We start from the raw sequence: 18,594 nt of genomic DNA, 5'->3' as shown, positions 1-18,594 counted from the left end.
TCCCCTGCAGTGCAGATGCTTTCCCTGGAGCAACCCCCTGGTCTCCTCACTCACACAGCAGAGCCTCTGCCCTGAATGTCATGGGGACACGGCCATGAGTTGCCTTCCCAGCAGCCTGACCACCAAGGAGGAGAAAAACTCATGTGTCCGACTCTGTCTCCCTTTCCTGCCTCCCTTGGCAGGGCTCCTTTGGCATGTTCTCCTCTTCTCCCATGCATGTCTTGCACATATGGCCATGGAGGAAAAGCATCCAGCTCGCACCCTGTTCACCTGTGGGGCTCTGGGTACTGCAGTCTGTGCGGCTGGCAGGGATCTCACCCTCCCTTCAGGACATAACTAATGTAGGAGAGTTGACTCTGTCCTTGGGAGGTCCTGCTGGGCTGCAGGCTGCCCTCCAGTGGGGCACAGCTCTCCCAGGGCATCTCTGTGTTTTGCAGGATCCCCATGGAGAAGACACCTCGGTGCTAAGGCCATTGAGATGCTGCTGGGTGGCTGCATGTGGGCAGCTGTAATGAGGCCTCTGTGTCCCTGGCTGGGAGGGCAGAGCTGAGATCCTCCTCAGGTATGATGGGATGGGGTGAGGGGGTTGCAGATCTGCACTGGGAAACTGGATTCCTCTGCTCCCACCACTGGCCTCTTTCTTTTGGGGGGAACACCCGAGTGCGATAGTCCTCCAGCTGGAAGAGCTGCCAGCACAGGGCAGCTCAGGGCAGGGCTGATGGACAGAGTGGCTGTCCTCACTCTGCACTAAGGGACAGTCCCTGTGCCCAGTCTCTGCACCGACAAGGTTTCCCTTGCAGTGCAGCAGAAATGCCAGGCATTGCTGCATTCAAACCACTCCTCAGCTGTGCTGGGGCAACTAGAAGAGAAGGCACAACCCAAACTCCCCACAGCTCTGCTCTGCAGTCAGGTGAATTGGGAGTGACAATGCTGAAAAGCTCTTTGATATCACGAGTGGATTTAATCTGAGATCAGCCCGGTTCCTGTTTACCTACTGCTGTATGGCAGGACTGAGTCCTGCAGAGCCCCCAGCAGAGCCTGGTGCTCCCTGGGGCACCCTCAGCCAGCACCAACCAGAGCTCACCAAAGCTCTTCCTGAAAAGTGAAAAGCAGATTGGGGGCTTTCTCTAAGAAATTGAATAGATTTTTCTGAAAGTAGTCAGCCCTAACTTCTCCCTTCCTTTACCTCCTAGAACAGATCCCCATGCCCAGAGGGACAAAATGTCCAACAGCAGCTCCATCACCCAGTTCCTTCTCCTGTCATTTGCAGACACACGGGAGCTACAGCTCTTGCACTTCTGGCTCTTCCTGGGCATTTACCTGGCTGCCCTCCTGGGCAACGGCCTTGTCATCACTGCTGTAGCCTGTGACCACCACCTCCACACCCCCATGTACTTCTTCCTCCTCAACCTCTCCCTCCTCGACCTGGGCTCCATCTCCACCACTCTCCCCAAAGCCATGGCTAATTCCCTCTGGGACTCCAGGGTCATCTCCTATGCAGGATGTGCTGCCCAAGTCTTTCTGTTAGTATTTTTGATGTCAGCAGAATTGTATCTTCTCACCATCATGGCCTATGACCGCTACATTGCCATCTGTATACCCCTGCACTACAGGACCCTCCTGGGCAGCAGAGCTTGTGTCCACATGGCAGCAGCTGCCTGGGGCAGTGGGTTTCTCCATGCTGTGCTGCAGACAGCCAGTACATTTTCACTACCCCTCTGCCAAGGCAATGCTGTGGACCAGTTCTTCTGTGAAATCCCCCACATCCTCAAGCTCTCCTGCTCACACTCCTACCTCAGGAAGATCGGGCTTCTTGTGGTTACTGTCTTTGTGCACTTTGGGTGTTTTGTTCTCATTGTGGTGTCCTATGTGCAGATCTTCAGGGCCGTGCTGAGGATCCCCTCCGAGCAAGGAAGGCACAAAGCCTTTTCCACGTGCCTCCCTCACCTGGCCGTGGTCTCCCTGTTTATCAGCACTGGCATGTTTGCTTACCTGAAGCCCCCCTCCATCTCTTCCCCATCCCTGGACCTGGTGGTGGCAGTGCTGTACTCGGTGGTGCCTCCAGCAGTGAACCCCCTCATCTACAGCATGAGGAACCAGCAGCTCAAGGATGCAGTGTGGAAACTGATCCAATGGGTGCTGTTTCACTGACAGTAACCTGCTTCCCCCCCTCTCCACATTTCCCAGAGTTTATCTTAGGCCACGAGTCTGATTTTTTCTCTTGTCATAATTCCACTTAAAGATTGTTTTCTGTTTTTCTGCTCCTTCTGTTGAGGATTGGTCCTGTTATTTCTGCCCCTTGCACAACACTGTGTCACATGTGGCCTGTCAGATAGCAGATCTTCAATAAAAACGGACCTCCTAGTTGCAGTGCCTGAAGGTTGGACACTTCTTTTAAAGTTCATTCCAAGACAAAGTCCAAGGTATTGGTCTTGTAAAGTTTCTGTTCTGCTTGTTTTCTCAGTGGTTTTGGGAATAAGCTCATGGTAACATTGGTTTCCATTGGATAAAAAGGTCTGGTTTTAAGGGAGCTCTTCTTGGTGTCCAATGGCAGTTCAGATGGTCCTTTAGCTCCCCATTATCTCCTCAGGTTGCTTCATGTATGACAGGACTGATGGTATATACCAGACTCTCTGGAAATTAATTTGGAGGGGTCAGGAGAGGATGGGGACTCATCACATGCCCTGGGGTTGGAATGAATGCAGACTCAGAAGGTGAAACACCCTCAAATGTGAAGTTCCCCAAAAGTAAAGTAGTAAATCAAGGTATCCACGAAAAAGGACTCTGCAGTGCCATGGGAGTCAGAGGGGACTCGGCAGTCGCAGGGAGGGGAGAGTGGAGAGCTGCAGGAGCTGCCTGAGGACCCCCAGGGCCAGGACGCTGGTGCTGTCCTGGGGAGTGGGGCTGGTGGGAGCAGAGGAGGGGGAAAATTCAGTCGCGGTTGGATATCACCTACAAGATGAATTCAGGAGAGCCAGAGAGTGCCTAGCCTCTGGTTCCTCATTCCCTTGTGGCCAGCAGCAGCCCTGGGGCTGATGGGGAGCCTGAACCCCAGCAGCTGCTGTGGCCTTCAGAGGGGCTGGGGCTGTGGGGTGAGTGCCCAGAGCTCTGCAGCAGCCTGTGCTGGGCATTGCCATGGAGCCAGCCCAGGCTGGGCTGCTCTGCTGGGCTGGGCTGGGGAGAGAGAGCAGGGGAGGTGGGGAGAGGTGGGGAGGGTCTGGGCTGGGCTGGAAAGAGCCCGGGAGAGAAAACCACCAGTGTAGAGCTAAGGTGTGTGAGTGTGCGGGGTAGGGGCAGCCAGCACTCACAGTGCAGAGCCAGGTGTCATGGTGAAGGAAGCAAGGCATCCAAGGTGTAGAAGAGAGGGGCCTCATCTCTGCCATCTTTCCAGGACGCCCTCGGGAAACTGCCCCAGGAAATTGTCCCAGACCAGTCCCACACCCTGGCCGTTTCCATCTCCGGCCATACACACCAGCCCTGTGGAGGATCCTTTGCTGCATGGTCACCCCCGTCCTCCTCTGGGGCTTAGTGATACCCAGCTCCACTGCCATTATTAATCAAAATGAAAGTCGTTTCCTCCTGATGCTCATTACGGACCAAGTCCCACAGCTCTTGCCACAGCTGGACTCACAGCCAAGCCTCTTCTCAGACAGCTCCAGCTCAATCAGGTGCTTGTCTCGACCAATTTTGAAAATCTCCATTGACTGAGATCTCCCCAGCTGGCCTGGGTCTAAGTTCCAGTGTTTTGCTCTGAGGGATTTCTGATAAACCCAGCTCTCTCAGTCTCTCCTTGTCCGTAATGTGATCCAGGCCCCAACCATCCTTCTGACCTCTGCAGGACTTGCTTCAGTCTGTCAGGATCTTCCTTGTGCTGCTGAGCCCCAGACTGGACACAGCAGTCCTGCTGTGGTGGTCCTGTAGTGGGTTAGCCTTGGCCAGCAGCCAGACACCCACCCAGCTGCTCACTCACAGCCCCAGCTCAAAAGGACAAAGGGAGAAGATGAGGTGGACCAGCTCATGCGTCAAGATAAAGACAGGGAGATCACTACTGTCCTTACTGTCATGGGCAAAGAAGAGTTGACTTGGGGAAGATCAATTGAATTTATTGCCAATTAAAAGAGATTCAGATAGAAAGTATAGCAAAAATATTCAAGACCATTTCCCCACCCACTCCTTCTTCCCAGGCTCAAATTACTCCATTGCTCCCAATTCTGCTACCCACCCCAACCCCAAGAGGAGCAGGGGGGATGGTGAATGGGGCTTACGGTCAGCACAGAACATCTCTGCCACTCCTTCCTCCTCACAGTTCTCCCCTGCTCCAGCGTGGGTCCTCTCCACAGGATCCCACTGTGTTTGCTGTCAAGGCTACGTGTTATTCATTTCTTTCCGTCTTACTTTTCTCCTTCACACTCACAGCCATGTTCAGATTAGAAGGCACCTCTGGAGTTCAAGTGCAACTGCCCAGCTGAGACACGGTCAGCTAGAGCAGGTTGCTGAGGACCTTGTCTAGGAGGGTCTGGAATACCTCCATGGATGGAGGCTCCTCAGCCTCTCTGGGCAACGTGTTCCAGTGTTTGACCACCCTCACAGTGAAAAAGTGTTTTCTTGCATTCAGATGGAATGACATGTGTTTTTATCTGTGTCCATCAGCCCTTGTCTTGTCAGTGGGAACTACTGAGAAGAATTTGTTTCCCTTGTCTTCATTCCTTCCCATCGGGTATTTATGCACATTCATAATACCCCCCAAGCAATGCTTTCTCCTGGAAAATTAGTGAAACAATTTTTTTTTTTTCTAATATTTCTCTGGAGCGCTCAGTACAGGATAGACATGGAGCTGTTGGAGTGAATCTAGGGAGGGCCACAAAAATGATCAGAGGGATGGAACACCTCTGCTGTGAGGAAAGGCTGAGAGAGTTGGGGCTGTTCAGCCTGGGGAAGAGAAGGCTCTGGGAAGGCCTTATTGATGCCCTTCAGTAATTAAAGGGGGCTTAGAAGAAAGATGGGGAAAGACTTTTTAGCAGGGCCTGTAGTGATAGGACAAGGGGTAATGATTTTAAACTAAAGGAGGGGAGATTGAGACTAGATATAAGGCAGAACTTTTTTTGCAATGAGGGTGGTGAAACACTGGCACAGGTTGCCCAGAGAGGTGGTAGATGCCCCATCCCTGGAAACATTCAAGGTCAGGTTGGACGGGGCTCTGAGCAACCTGATCTGGTTGAAGATGGCCTTGCTCACTGCAGGAGGCTTGGACTAGATGATCTTTAACGATCCCTTCCAACCCAAACCATTCTATGATTCTTTCTATGATTCTATGATAAGTAAGTACGGTGCTGGGATATCTTAGGTGACTGAGGAGCATTAGCTTTGAAAGCAGCTGGATGTGTTGCTTGGGGATTCACAGCTTTGGCAAATCCCCAGAAAACCACAGCTTTGTGTTAGAAGCAAAAGGCAGGGAGGACAAAAAGACATTTGTAAAGCCTAGGTACACAGTGAGGTGGGGAATCTGGGGGTGGCCAAAGTCTGCAGGAGAACTGCTGCAGGCATGGGACAGCATGGGAGAGCCCATGGTGGGGACAAATGAGGGCCTTGGTGGGGCTGGGACTTGCCCAACACAACCAAGGTCTCTCTCCTCTCAGCTATCAATATTGTCACTGCCACCAAGAGCCACGAGGGGACACCATTTCCTTACAGCCCCACGGCCTTGGTGCCTCCTCATCCCCCCCTAGAGTCCAGGCAGTCCTAGGGTTGTCCTGCACTCGTCATCGCACACCCCCACATCACACTGCTCCATGAAGAGCCCTGAGCAACGCATGAGGAAAAGGATCTCCCTTCCCAGGTTCCAGGGATCAGAGCTTGCCCATCCTTCTGGATGAAACCCATCAAGGGCTGACGTGGCAGCAGAGCCACCTGCACATTGCCTTTGTCACCTGGAACCAAGCAGCACCTGGGTACTTGGGAGGGGTCTGAGTGAATGGGGAGTAATGGGAGGAGGAAAACCAGATGGACACTCAAAAAGGCATCTGTGCAGACAGTCTGCTGGAGAAGATGACTTGAGAAATGGTCAGCTGAATCAGGACATGTGGGAATACCTAGAAGATTAGTGAGATTCAGTACACTCCATACTGGAGACAGCAGTGGCCAAGCAAGTGCCAGGAAGATCAAGGTTTCTTCTCCCGAGAGCAGTACACATCCTGGAGAGTTTCATGATGGCAGCACAGGAAAACATTCTCTCTCTATGAAAAGTATTCAAACATTTCAGCTGATGAAAATGTTTCCATACTGCATAAATGTTGAGAAAGTTGCCTCATCTTTGCAGGCCGAGCTCAGTTCCTGACCAGAAGCCTCCAGTGCCACTTCAGGAGGTCCTGGTGTGCCTGATACACTCACCTGGACTGGTAGTGACCACAAGGGACCGTGGAAGACCTGGACCCTCCAATGGAAACTGCAGATGGAGCGTGATACCAGGCATCTGTGCTCCTGTAACTCAACACACCCTGGCTTCCAAAATTGTTCTTAAAAAAAAAAAAAAAAAAGGCACTCCTATTTCTAAATTCCTCCATCTGAAGTGGGTCTCTGCACCCACCTCCTCTCTGCATCCATTACCTATGGAGCTTCCTCATGAGTTCCCTCTTCACCCAGGCTGGTCTTGTCAGCTATGTACTCACCACTGCTCTTTGTGGGTCATTCTCTCGTTAAAGGCAAGCTGTACTGAGTTGTGCTGCCCTTCACTGCTGCCCATGGGATCCCCACTAAAAGCCCCCTGAACAGGCCAAAGTCTTCCCCTCTCAGGTCTGACACCTGCACTCTGCTCCTCTCCCCTCCTCAGGCTGCTCAGGAGCTGCACCCCGCTATTTCATGGTCACTACAGTCAAGGATGACCCTGGTTTTCAGGTCCCTGACCACTCTTCATGGTTTGCAAGGACCTGATCCAGGTGAGCATCATCTCTGTTGGTCCAGCTGGTGGCTTTGCAAAGAAATTGCTCCAACACCCTCCAGAAACCTGTTGGTCTGTTTTCACAGTGCTGTGTTCCCCCTCCAATGAATGTCAGGGTCATTAAAGTCCCCACAAAGAGCCCCATGTCACTGATCTGGAGGCTTCCTTGAGTTGCTTAAGTAGGAGCCTGTCCACCTCCTCCCCTTGATCACCAGTTCTTTATCTCCCATCACGATGTCGCCCTAACTGACCTCTCCTCCCATCCTCACCCACAAGGGCTCACCCAACCTGTTGACTTTCCCAGCAAGGAGCTCCATACATCCAAGCAACTCCTTCACACAGAAAGTATTCCTCTTCTGATGCTCCCATCCTGTGCCTCGTGAAGAGCCTTTATCCATCCATTGCAGCACGCCAGCTGTGGGAGGTGTCCCACTGTGCCTCAGAAGTCACAGCTTGTGACAGACCACGGGCCTCCAGCTCCTCCTGGCTGTTCCCAGTCAGAGGAGAGTGTTGCACATCTGGGCTGCAGCCCCTGAGTTGTGGCTCCAGGCCAAGCTCAGCCTTGTCGTGGTGAACAGGGGGACCAAGCACCCAAGAGCCCATGTACGCAAAAGCTTTGCTGCATGGCAGAGACATGCTGGAGCGGGGGGCAGATGGCATTGTAAGAAAGACATGAGGTGCCCCAAAAGAGAGCAATGCCTGCTGTCCCCAAGGTCAGAGAAACAGGGCTGGGCTGGGCAGCCCTGGCAGGAGAGGGCATTGCTGTCTGTGGTGTCTCTGCAGCCCTGGAGGGCCTTTGGTGGAGAGAGGCACTGATCTCCTGGAAGGACAAGGTGCTGCTGAAAGCGTCCTTGGGTGTGGGCATCCTGTGATCTAGGCCCACTCGAAATTCACTGGGCTCTTTGAAGGCTGTATCGTCCAGAGGGTGAGTAAAGGATGGGGCAGAGGAGAACAAGAAGAAGCTGAGAACATAGGCCCACAAGTGGAGAGCCCAGTGCAATGTGCTTCTTATTCGTGCAGTGCCGTGCATCTGCTGGATAGAGATGGGGCAGGGCTGGCCTCACTGCAGGGGTGGCGATCAGTCACTTGCACACAAGCACTGAAGGAATCTGAGATGGTGCCTGGGGTGTCTGTCACACACCCGCTCGGAGGGGACATGGTTTTCATGTGGGTCCTGTGCTGTCCCTGCCAGCCACACGCAGTTTTGGTGGAGAGCCTTGGCGTCTCATGTAGGCCTACAGGCCTGTGTTTGGCCATTCAATGAGAAGCTGCCCTGAATTAGGTTAGGCTCCGTGGGGCTGTGTGAGACAGCTCTTGTTACAGGCAATGGACAGCTAGTCAATACAGCCAAAGGAGGGGAGAAAGAGAAAGACTTCCCTCTCCCTCTGGCACAGAACTCCATTTGGTCAGCTGGACACCTCTCTAGGAGGCCCTGAACAGCGTCAGTAGGGACGGGTGGTGATGTCCTAGATGTGGGCATCCGCCGTCATTTCAGCTGGCATCCTCACCACGCTGCAGGATGACGCCCCCAGATGTTTCCCAATCTCTCAGTACTGCTCCATTATTGTGGAATATACATGGCACCTCAAATGCCACCAGGTGTTTGTGTGTGAACTCCTGGTCTCCATCTCCATCGATGACCATGGGACCACAGAAAAGGAGTGCAGGTGCCTATTTTTAGCAGACACCATGACTGAAGCAAGAGGAATCTCACCTCCTGTGGGTTTGTGGCAGGCACAGGAGGGAGCTGAGGTCCCTTCCAGCCCCAGGACTACAAATCCAGGAGGAGATGCCTCCATTGCCTCAGCTGATTGCCTTCTCTCAGCATGGGTAAAGGAGAGGCCTCCCTGCCAGTGCCCAGGTGTCCTGTCTCATGATGGGCCAAGGAAGGGGGATTCTCAGACCTAACTGTGACTCTGAGAGGAGAAAGGGCACCGCTGCAAAGAAACTTTTCTGCGGAGGTGAGACAGGCAACATGGGTGATTCCTTCAGTCTCTTCCCAAGGAGGTTCCTGGAGAGCCCCAGGGACACCTGGAGGGAGCGCCGAGTGGGGTGGGGGGCAGAGCAAGTGACGTCTTGGGCAGGTCCTCTCCTCCTGGGCTGAGACGGGCTCCTGGGATGGAGGGAGCTCATGGGAAGCAGGCAGCAGTGCAGAGAGACAGCTCGACCAAGGAGCAACTCCTCTGCCAAGCGCAGCAGGGCTCTGGGGAAAGGAGTAGGGCAGAGAGAGATTAAAGGCAGCCTGGAGTGGGAGGAGAGAGGAGAGCTGCAAGGGAAGGAATCTTTCCAGCCCTTGACATGGTAAGTGTCTTGGTGCAGGGCAATGCAGCTGCCGTTCCTGGAAGGGTCTCCTAAAGCTATCTCAGCCTACAGCCTCCAGGGTCTGTCAGGAGGCCTCCCAGCCCAGGGGCTCATGGTAGACAAGGGGGAAGGGGTGAAGGCAGGGTATGCATCCAGAGCTGCCCAGGGCATTTCAGAGGGGACTTTTACAGAGAAAGACCATGGCAGGGGATCCCTTAAAGGTAAAGAGCTCTCATGAGGCTATGCTTTCAGTTTCCTGCTGTTTCAGGAAAAAGGGGAAAGGCACTGCTACCTTTGGAGAGGGAGGCTGAGAGTCCTGAGCGGCTACACTGAGAGATCAGCAGGTCTGGTGGGAGCCAAGTCAACTGCTTTCATCCCCTCCTCTACCTCCAGAGAGCACCAACATCACCCTTGTTGTCCTCATCAGGGTTTGTCTGACCTGCTCCTCACTGCCTGCAAACGGGGAGTACCTCTAGAGAGTGCCTGGAACGGGGAGGTTTCTTCAGGTGAGAGCTGAGCAGACAGGAGTTGGTGATGGGGTCTGTGATCCCTGACAGGGAAAACTTGGAGGGAGAAAACCGTTCCCACCAGGGAGAGCTCCAGGCTGCAAACACATGGGCAGAGTGTTGTAGTAAACTCCAACCAGCAATGTCATGGGAGGGAGACTTTGGAAAGCTCCCTGTCATCCCCTCCAGTGCAGACACCTTCCTCTGAGCAAGACCCCTGCTCTCGTCTCCCACCCAGCAGAGCTGCCGCCCTCAAGGCTGTGTGGTCCAGGGCAGGAGGTGCCTCCTCTGCAGCCAGAGCTCTGGCACAGCAGAGGGGCATCTCCCCTGACACGGGGCCGCTTCCCTCTGCAGGGCAAAGGGGCTGAGAGCGACTGCCCTGGGCTTTTGCTAACCGGGAGGTGCTGTGTTCTGCTGGGTGAGCAGAAGGCTTTCCTGAGTGCCCGGCTGCCTCTCCTCTCCTTGCTTCCCTTAGGAGGAGAGTTACAGAGCTTTTCTTTGTTTCTCCACCTGCTTGTGCTGCTCTTCTTCCTGCTCTTGGGCTCCCTGGCAGTAACAGTGGTGGTGTGGGGCAAGGGGTGGGGGTGGGGAGTGCCTGCTCTGGCACTGACCTGGAGGGCGCTGCCCTGGAGGTGTTTCCCTGGGACCAAGGTGCCCAAGCCCTCTCTTAGTTTTCCTGGCTTGAGACACTGCTTCCCTTAGCAGACATCACCTTCAGACACCTGATCATGCTGGACAGGGAGTCCTGCGGGGCTGTGAGCATCACTCCAGAAGGGCACAGCTCTCCTGTAGGACCTTGGTGATGTCTGAGAGCGCTTGATCTGCCCATGCCAATCAGCATCCTTGTCCTCTCCTCTCCATCATACTCTGCAGAGCTGTGCTGGAAAGGAGAGGTGTTTTTAAAGCTGCACCTTGAACAGGACCCCTCTGCTCCCAGGACAGTCCATTTTTTTTTTGGAACAACCTCTGTGTGCAGTCCTCCTCCAGCTGGGAGCGGTGCAAGCACAGAGCAGCTGGGCACCAGGCTGATGGACAGAGCAGCCCTCCTGGATGGGAGCACTGACGCAGGTTTACTCTGCGAGCAATGGGACAATGGGGGAATTTTACCCTTTCCAAGAACATTTCCCAAGTGGGATGGGGGTGTCTGATTTCTAAACCACAGCGTAACGAGACACATTTGCTGCACCTCATCTCCCACCTTCCTCTGTGGAAGAAAGCATCCTCCAGAGATTTCACCCTCCGCTGTAGTGCAGCACAGGGAACTCCTCCCCAGGAACCCTCCCTCCAAACACCCTGGGCTGTTGCTGCCTCCATGGGTCATTGCTGTAAAGCAGGGCTGACCCTCCAGGAGCCCCTGGGGAGAGGGCACGGCTCTGCACAGCACACTCAGCCAGCACAAACCAGAGCTGAAGCCTCGGAGCTGCATAACAGTCCCCCAGGAAAGAAAAGCTGCCTTAGGTATTTCACAATGAATGAATCAAATTTGGCTCAGAGAAGCTTCTCTGAATTTTTCTGCTTTATCTCTTTTGGCAGTTTCCATGCCCAGAAGCAGCAGATGTCCAATGGCAGCTCCATGAATGAGTTCCTCCTCCTGGCATTCACAGACAGGCGGGAGCTGAAGCTCTTGCACTTCTGGCTCTTCCTGGGCATCTACCTGGCTGCCCTCCTGGACAACGGCCTCATCATCACTGCCATACCCTGCGACCACCGCCTCCACACCCCCATGTACTTCTTCCTTCTCAACATTTCTGTTCTTGACCTGGGCTCCATCTCCACCACTGTCCCCAAAGCCATGGCCAATTCCTTCTGGGACACCAGGGCCATCTCCTATGCAGGATGTGCTGCCCAGGTCTTTCTGTTTGTCTTTTTGATGTCAGCAGAGTATTGCCTTCTCACCATCATGGCCTACGACTGTTACGTTGCCATCTGCAAACCCCTGCACTATGGGACCCTCCTGGGCAGCAGAGCTTGTGTCCACATGGCAGCAGCTGCCTGGGGCAGTGGCTTTCTCAATTCTCTGCTGCACACGGCCAACACATTCTCACTCCCCCTCTGCAAGGGCAATGCTGTGGGCCAGTTCTTCTGTGAAATCCCCCACATCCTCAAGCTCTCCTGCTCAGATGCCTACGCTTCTTATGGTTAGTCTCTTAGTAACATTCATCTCTTTTGTTTTCATTGTGCTGTCCTATGTGCAGATCCTCAGGGCTGTGCTGAGGATCCCCTCTGAGCAGGGAAGGCACAAAGCCTTTTCCACGTGCCTCCCTCACCTGGCCATGGTCTCCCTGTTAGTCAGCACTGCCATATTTACTTACCTGAAGCCCCCCTCCATCTCCTCCCCATCGCTGGACTTGGTAACAGCAGTTCTGTACTCGGTGGTGCCTGCAGCAGTGAACCCCCTCATCTACAGCATGAGGAACCAGGAGCTCAAGTGTGCTGTGTGGAAACTGATAACTGGCTGTTTTTCTGGAGCCATAAACTGCCCACCATCTTCTGCATAGCTGTTATAATATAACTCATTACAGGCCCAGCCTGTCTTCTGTATTTTTTGTTGTTGGTGGTGTTTTTTTACTTGGGATAAAGTTGTTGTCCCCTTTATACTTGATTTTCTGCTTTTCTTTTCTGACTCAGTGGTAGTTTAAATGAGGAGCCATGCTCTCTGTGTGTTTAAACAAAATAAAGGGCACTTCAATGACTATCTTTTTACCTGAGATCCTTCCTGAAAGGCCTTTTTGGAGCTGCAGGGATGGTTCCTTTATGCATGGGTGGAGGGGAAAAGAGTCCCAGCATGGCAGCACTGCCAGGGAGCACCAGCGCTTGGTCTTCCAGGGCTGTTCTCTTTCCACATCCACACTCTCTTTCTGATCCCTTGTGTTGGTGTCAGCACTGAGTGCTCTGGCAGCTTGGTCACAGTCATGCTGCATGGCAGTCCTGTGACCGCAGGCAGGGACAGGCAATGGGCACTTCCATAACAGAGCTGGCCTCCGTAACAGCGCTTCCATAAAGAAGGGTGATCTCCTCAGGGCAGTGCCTGAAGTCTTAGGTCTTTGTCCAAAGCTGCTGTCAAGAACAAGCTCAAGAAAGTGTCCTATTGATGAAAACACCAGTGAACATCTAAGGTGTGTGAGTGTGCAGGGTTGGGGCACACAGCAGTGTCCTCGCACAGCCAGGTGTCTAGGGACCAGCTTGAAGGACCAGCAGAGCAGGGTCTGGTCTGTGCCCGTGTTTGCCTGACACCCTGGGCAAGGTGCCCCAGGGCAATGGCCACAGACCAGCCCCTTGCAACCACCATTCCCAGCACTGGCCTCTCACTCCAGCTTGGAGAGGTTCTTTGTCCCTCCGTGGAAGGACACCGAATGACTAGGTCAGCAGTCCATGTTTGCATTGTACAGAGGAGATGTAAGCATGCACATCACGTACGTGAGGTGAGATGGTCCTGAGTGAGCACAAATGCCATCAGCTATTCCTTCGGGTTCCATGGAGGCCTGTGGGACAGACAGCGCCTCCAGGTCACTTCTCATTGGGAGCAACGTCCCATGGGAAACCGCCTGAAGGCAGCAGTGGGATGTGCTTCCTTGAACTGCGCTCCCTGTGTCCATTCCTCATGACGAGGGGCATCTCAGAGAGGTGCAGAGCAGGGCGATACACCGCAGGGCTGAGGTGCTTCCCAGCCTCTGGCAGTGGCAGCAGGAGGCCAGAGAGGCATTATGCCTGCTGCAGTGCCCTGCCTCTATGTGTAAGAGGGAAAGACTGTGTCTCTGAACACCCCTGGGTGCATAAGGAGTCCACGAGGCCAGCTCAGATGTGGACGCCTGACAGAACCCTGCCCTTTCTGTGTATAAGTCCAGGAACAAACCCCACTGGCCCAGGGAGATTCATCTCACCCGCCTCGGACAGGCTCATTGCAAATGCTCCTGTCTGCTCACGTCACCCTTTCTGGATTGTGCCCTCAAAGGTGTCAGAGCCATCAGAGAGGTTCTGGGGTCCTTGGAAAAGGCAGACATCAAACCCTTCTTCCAGAAGTGCAAGAAGGAGGATTGGGAGAGTTACAGGCTGGTCAACGTCACCTCAGTCCCTGGGAAGGGAATGGGCCAAATACTGCTGCAGCCATTTCCAGGTACTTGTAGGACAAGAAAGGCATTGCTGAACGTGTGTGGGTAGGGGAAAGAAGGGGATGTTTTGTTCCTGGAGCTTAGCAAGGGTTTTGACATGGTTTCCCATAGTCTCTTTATAGCCAGATTGGTGGTATCTGGATTGAAGAAGTGGGTGATGTAGTGGGTGGGAAGGTGGTTGGTGGATCCACCCCAAATGTCAGCCGTGGTAGAGTCCTGCTGGTGGCCACTTCCTAGTGGCATCCCTCAGTGCAAGCACTGGGGCCAACACTCTTGAGTGTCTTCATTAACTGCCTGGATCATGTGCCCGAGTGCCTTTTCAGCTCCTTTGTGGATGATGCCAAACTGGGCAGACCTCTTGAGTGACCTCATCTTGTTCACCATGCCTTGAGCAGGATAGGCACACAACGTGATGTTCAGGGCTCTCTTCCAAGCTGAGTTATTCCAGGATTCAGTGACTCTTTTCCTTGGAGAGCTTTTTGAAGACAGAATAGACAGAGGAAGACGGAAAAAACAGAGACAGATACTAGATAAAACTGATGAAACTAGCTTATGTTTATCTGTTCAAATACTGAGCCACAAGGAGGGTGATGGCTGGGTACAGTATCATGTGGTCAAATGTGTCTTGGGAACTCATAATCCAGTAGGAAGCCAATGGCTGTGAAGGGGGCTGTGAGGTCACTTCTGCCTCTGGAGGTGAGAGGCCAACAGCAGGAATGTGTCTGGGAAAGACACTGTGAGGTCACTTCTTCCTGAAACAGCCGATAGGTCAGCCCTTGACTCATGGCTGGGATATGTGCTTCTAAACTCACCTCTGCCGGTGTCTGTGACAGGCCAGCAGAAGGCACCTGGTTGGCACATTGGCTGGGAGACCCCCTCTGCCGAAGGACCTAGGCTCACTCCGGGAAGGGGGCTTGTATTTTGGCTGTCCTGTCTCTTCTGCCTGAGTACAGGATGGGACAGCAGCAGGTACGCGGCTTGGTCATGTCTATCTGAGAAGCAGAAAGGCTCGCAGCCATGGAAGATCATGGTGAAGCTACTTCTGTCTGGTCAGGTGAAAGGCCACAAGAAGGGTGATGGGTTGGGGTGCCTGCCTGAAAGGTTGTTTCCCGGGTGGTTATAGGAAAGAGCAGGAGAGAGAAACAGTGCCACACAGTGCAGCTGGGATGGTGGAGATTGGACATGAGGAGGAAGAAATGTCACTCAGAGGGTAGTGCTGTGGTACATGAAGTCCTTCAGAAGGAGTATGAGGTCAGTCCATCTCCTTGTGTTTGAAGGAACAGAGTGTGAGGGTGGACAGCCGTCGGTGAGTGTATGGAAATGCCAGGGTGAGAGCAAGGTGAGGAAGCGAGATGGGTGTCTGCAGCCTGCAGGGCAAAAGAAGCAGCTGTGGGACAGCGTAGGACAAGCTGTGGTGGAGATGGCAAAAAGCACTGGCAAGGCTGGAAGTCGCCAAGAGAACCCAAGGCTGTTCCCTTTAACTATGGCAATCGTCCCTGGCCACCAAGGCCTATGAGGAGACATGTTGTCCTGAGGCAGTGGGGGGTCCTCATTGCCTCCTTGCACACCCCCAGTAAGGCTGGGAGCTGTCATAGCCTTGTCCTGCACTCAGCATCACCCCCCCCACACACATCCCACTGCCCCAGGAAGAGCCCTGAGCAATGCGTGAGGGACAGGACCTGCCTTCCCCGGGGCTGGGGGTCAGAGCTTGGCCTTGCTGCTTCATAAAACAAAGCCAGGGTTTCCTCAGCAGCTGAGCTGCCTGCACATTCCCTTTGCCTGCCTGCAATCAGCGCCTCCAATTCTCTGCTCTAACGAGTCCCTGGGGAGGCTTTGCCAGTAATGGCCTTCAGTGGGGCTTATTAATACCTCAAGGTACTTTGGGTTTTGCTTTTGATGCTGACTCTTGGGGATGTTTGTGCAATCTCCTCTCAGTGCCTGCAGCTGAAGGACTCAGCACAAATACTCCATGGGGCTCATTAAAATAAAGCAAGCCCTAACGAGCCATGTCTCTTCCTGTAATTTTCATCAAGTCTTCAAGAGGTGTACAGATAATTGGAGCTGTTTCCTAGCATAGTTATGGGGAAAGATTTCAAAGAGCTTCTAATAAAAATGAGGTTTTATTTTCAAGGGTGTAGTTTATTATTGTTCAGTTTAGAGAAGAGGTTAAAGCAGCATTCCCCAATAGATATTGCTGCAGGGTGTCTCCTCAGGAGGTCTGGACTGGTAGGAGAAGCTGTCCCTTGAGCTCTGACAACCTCCCACCTCACCTCCCCAACCCCACCATTTCTCTCCTTGCCCACCTGGGACTTTTCCTTACAGCAGACTTCTCCACTGATCTCTGCAGCTGGATGGTTCAGCTCCTTTGCACCATCTCCCCCCTGCTCTCCTTAGAGACCTGGCTGCACACAGGCACAGAAGGGTTTCTCCTATTTGCAAGCAAAGGAAAAGTCAAGCATGGTCCAGTTCCATAAAGAAAACAGACTCTGCCAGCATATGCTAAGTCCAAGCTGCCTCTAATGAGGTTGCCTTTCTACAGGGGATAATCTTAGGAGAACTATTTCAGGTAGGCAGATCCAAAGAAGAGAGATATAAACATAATTAAAGAGTTGGCTAAGGAGACAATTAGACTGCTGCAAGACAGGCAAACTTTTAAGTCCCTGATGTCAAAGCCGCAACTGGATGGGAGAGAGGAATCTGAATGAAGAAAGAGTAAGGGGAGGAGAAAACTGGACAATAAGGGAAAGGGCTTTTGTCTAGGCAGTCTGCATCTGAAAGGATGACGTTAGAAATGGTTCTTCTATCAAGAGAGGTGAAAAGATATGAAAGAGAAATTAAATTTCTGTAAGTCGTTCTAATTTCTTTAATAATTCAAATTTAAATTTAATTTAAATATAAATTCTGCTGACCCTACTCCTTCTCCACGAATCAAAAACTATCATTCACTGATCGCTATGCCCTAGACTGCCTCCGACCATCACATCACCCACCAGCCCTTCTCTGTTTGCAAATAGACCCAGCAGGGCACCTTCCTTCATTGGCTCCCTCACCAGCTGTGTCAGGAAGTTATCTTCCACACACTCCAGGAACCTCCTAGGCCGTTTCCTCTCTCTGTATTGTATTTCCAGCAGGCATCTGGTAGGATGAAGTCCCTCATGAGAACAAGGGCTAGCGATGGTGAGACTTCTCCCAGCTGCTAATAGAATACTTCATCCACCTTTTCATCCTGGTTGGGTGGTCTATAACAGACTCCCACCATGATATCTGCCTTGTTGACCTTCCCCCTGATTCTTACCCATAAACACCCAATCCTATGGTCACCATCATTAAGCTCTAGACAACCCAAACAGTCCCTAACGTACAATGCTACCCCCATCGCCTCTCCTTCCTTGCCTTTCCCTTCTGAAGAGTTTAGAGCCGTCCATTGCAGCACTCCAGTTGTGCGAGTCATCCCACCATGTTTCTGTGATGGCAACTACGTCATAGTTTTCCTGCTGCACAATGGCTTCCAGCCCCTCCTGTTTGTTGCCCATGCTGTGTGCATTGGCGTAGATGAGCTTAAGTTGAGCTATCGCTCCTGCCTGCTTTTGGGGGAGAGAAGCCCTAGTTCCTACGTGAACATTCTGATGCACTTCTGTGGTTTCTAACACATCCATAGCCCTTTTGTGTTTTCTGCTGCATGGTTCTCCATCCCCCACCTCCACTGAGACGACAGACCAAAGGACGTCATTAGCACACCATCCCCCAAATATTGGTGTATCGCCCCCAGGCTTATCTCTAGCAAGCCTGGTTTTACCCCTTCCCCCCTTCCAATCTAGTTTAAAGCTCTGAGCCCTGCTAACTCCTGTGCTAGGATCCTTTTCCCCCTTTGAGACAGGTGTACCCCGTCTGTCACCAGCAGGCCTGGAGTTGTGTAAACCAACCCATGATCAGAAAAAATGAAATCTTGCCGGAGACACCAGGCTCGGAGCCAGGTATTGATCTGCTGGCTCTTCCTGTGTCTTCCCTCATCATTCCCTGCAACTGGAAGGGTAGAGCAGAACACTGCTTGGGCTCCTGATCCCTTAACCAGTCGTCCCAAGGCCCTGAAGTCTCTCCTGATTGCCCTTGGACTTCTAGCTGTAACTTCCTCACTGCCTACCTGAAAAACCAATAATGGGTAGTAATCTGAGGGCTGTACCAGGGTAGGAAGCTTTCTCTTCACATCTTTAACCCAGGTCCCCGGGAGGCAGCAGACTTCCCTGAGAAGTGGCTCCGGTCTGCATATCAGGCCTTCTGTTCCCCTCAGGAGAGAGTCTCCTATGACAATGACCTGTCTTTTCTTCTTTGTGGAAGCTCTTTTGATGCAGGGTGTAGGCTGACTTACCCTTGGTGACACCTCCAAGCTGGATGTACTATCATCCCCGGTGTTGTTTCGTTCCACTTGCAGAGCTTCCCATCTGTTTGGTAATGGCACCTGGGAAGGTGGGGCAGTCACAGAGGAGACTCGCCTGTGCTGCGCCGGGCAGGAACTTGTCGCCATTGCCCCCTAGCCCTTAAGTCACTGTGTTCAGCCAGGTGGGGAGAGGATAACGTATCTTCTGTCTCATGGGTCCTGTCTGCCTATTGGGCCTGTCTGAGGGAAGGTAGGGCGCGATTCCAGTAATCCATCCTCTCTTGCTCCAGTAATCCATTCCCTCATACTGTTGAGCCTACTCACCTCCTCCCGGAGCTCCATCACTAAGCAGAGGAGCTCCTCTACCTG

The 18,594-nt window shown here is 52.9% G+C and overlaps 1 protein-coding gene across 1 annotated transcript; it reads left to right on the top strand.

Moving 5' to 3' along the window:
• Positions 1-1,221: 1,221 nt before the first annotated feature.
• On the top strand, positions 1,222-12,239 carry LOC309603613 (olfactory receptor 14A16-like; the record flags this gene model as incomplete). Its single annotated transcript, XM_082338413.1, has 2 exons — positions 1,222-2,115; positions 12,177-12,239. 2 exons carry the CDS (start codon positions 1,222-1,224, stop codon positions 12,237-12,239), a joined length of 957 nt encoding a protein of 318 aa, XP_082194539.1.
• Positions 12,240-18,594: the final 6,355 nt, after the last annotated feature.

This window comes from Platalea leucorodia (assembly GCF_965183815.1).
Source record: "Platalea leucorodia genome assembly, contig: HAP1_HAP1_SCAFFOLD_148, whole genome shotgun sequence".
NCBI lineage: Eukaryota > Metazoa > Chordata > Aves > Pelecaniformes > Threskiornithidae > Platalea > Platalea leucorodia.
Note: the sequence above shows the minus strand (reverse complement) of the source record. Positions and strands in the feature narration are given on the sequence as shown.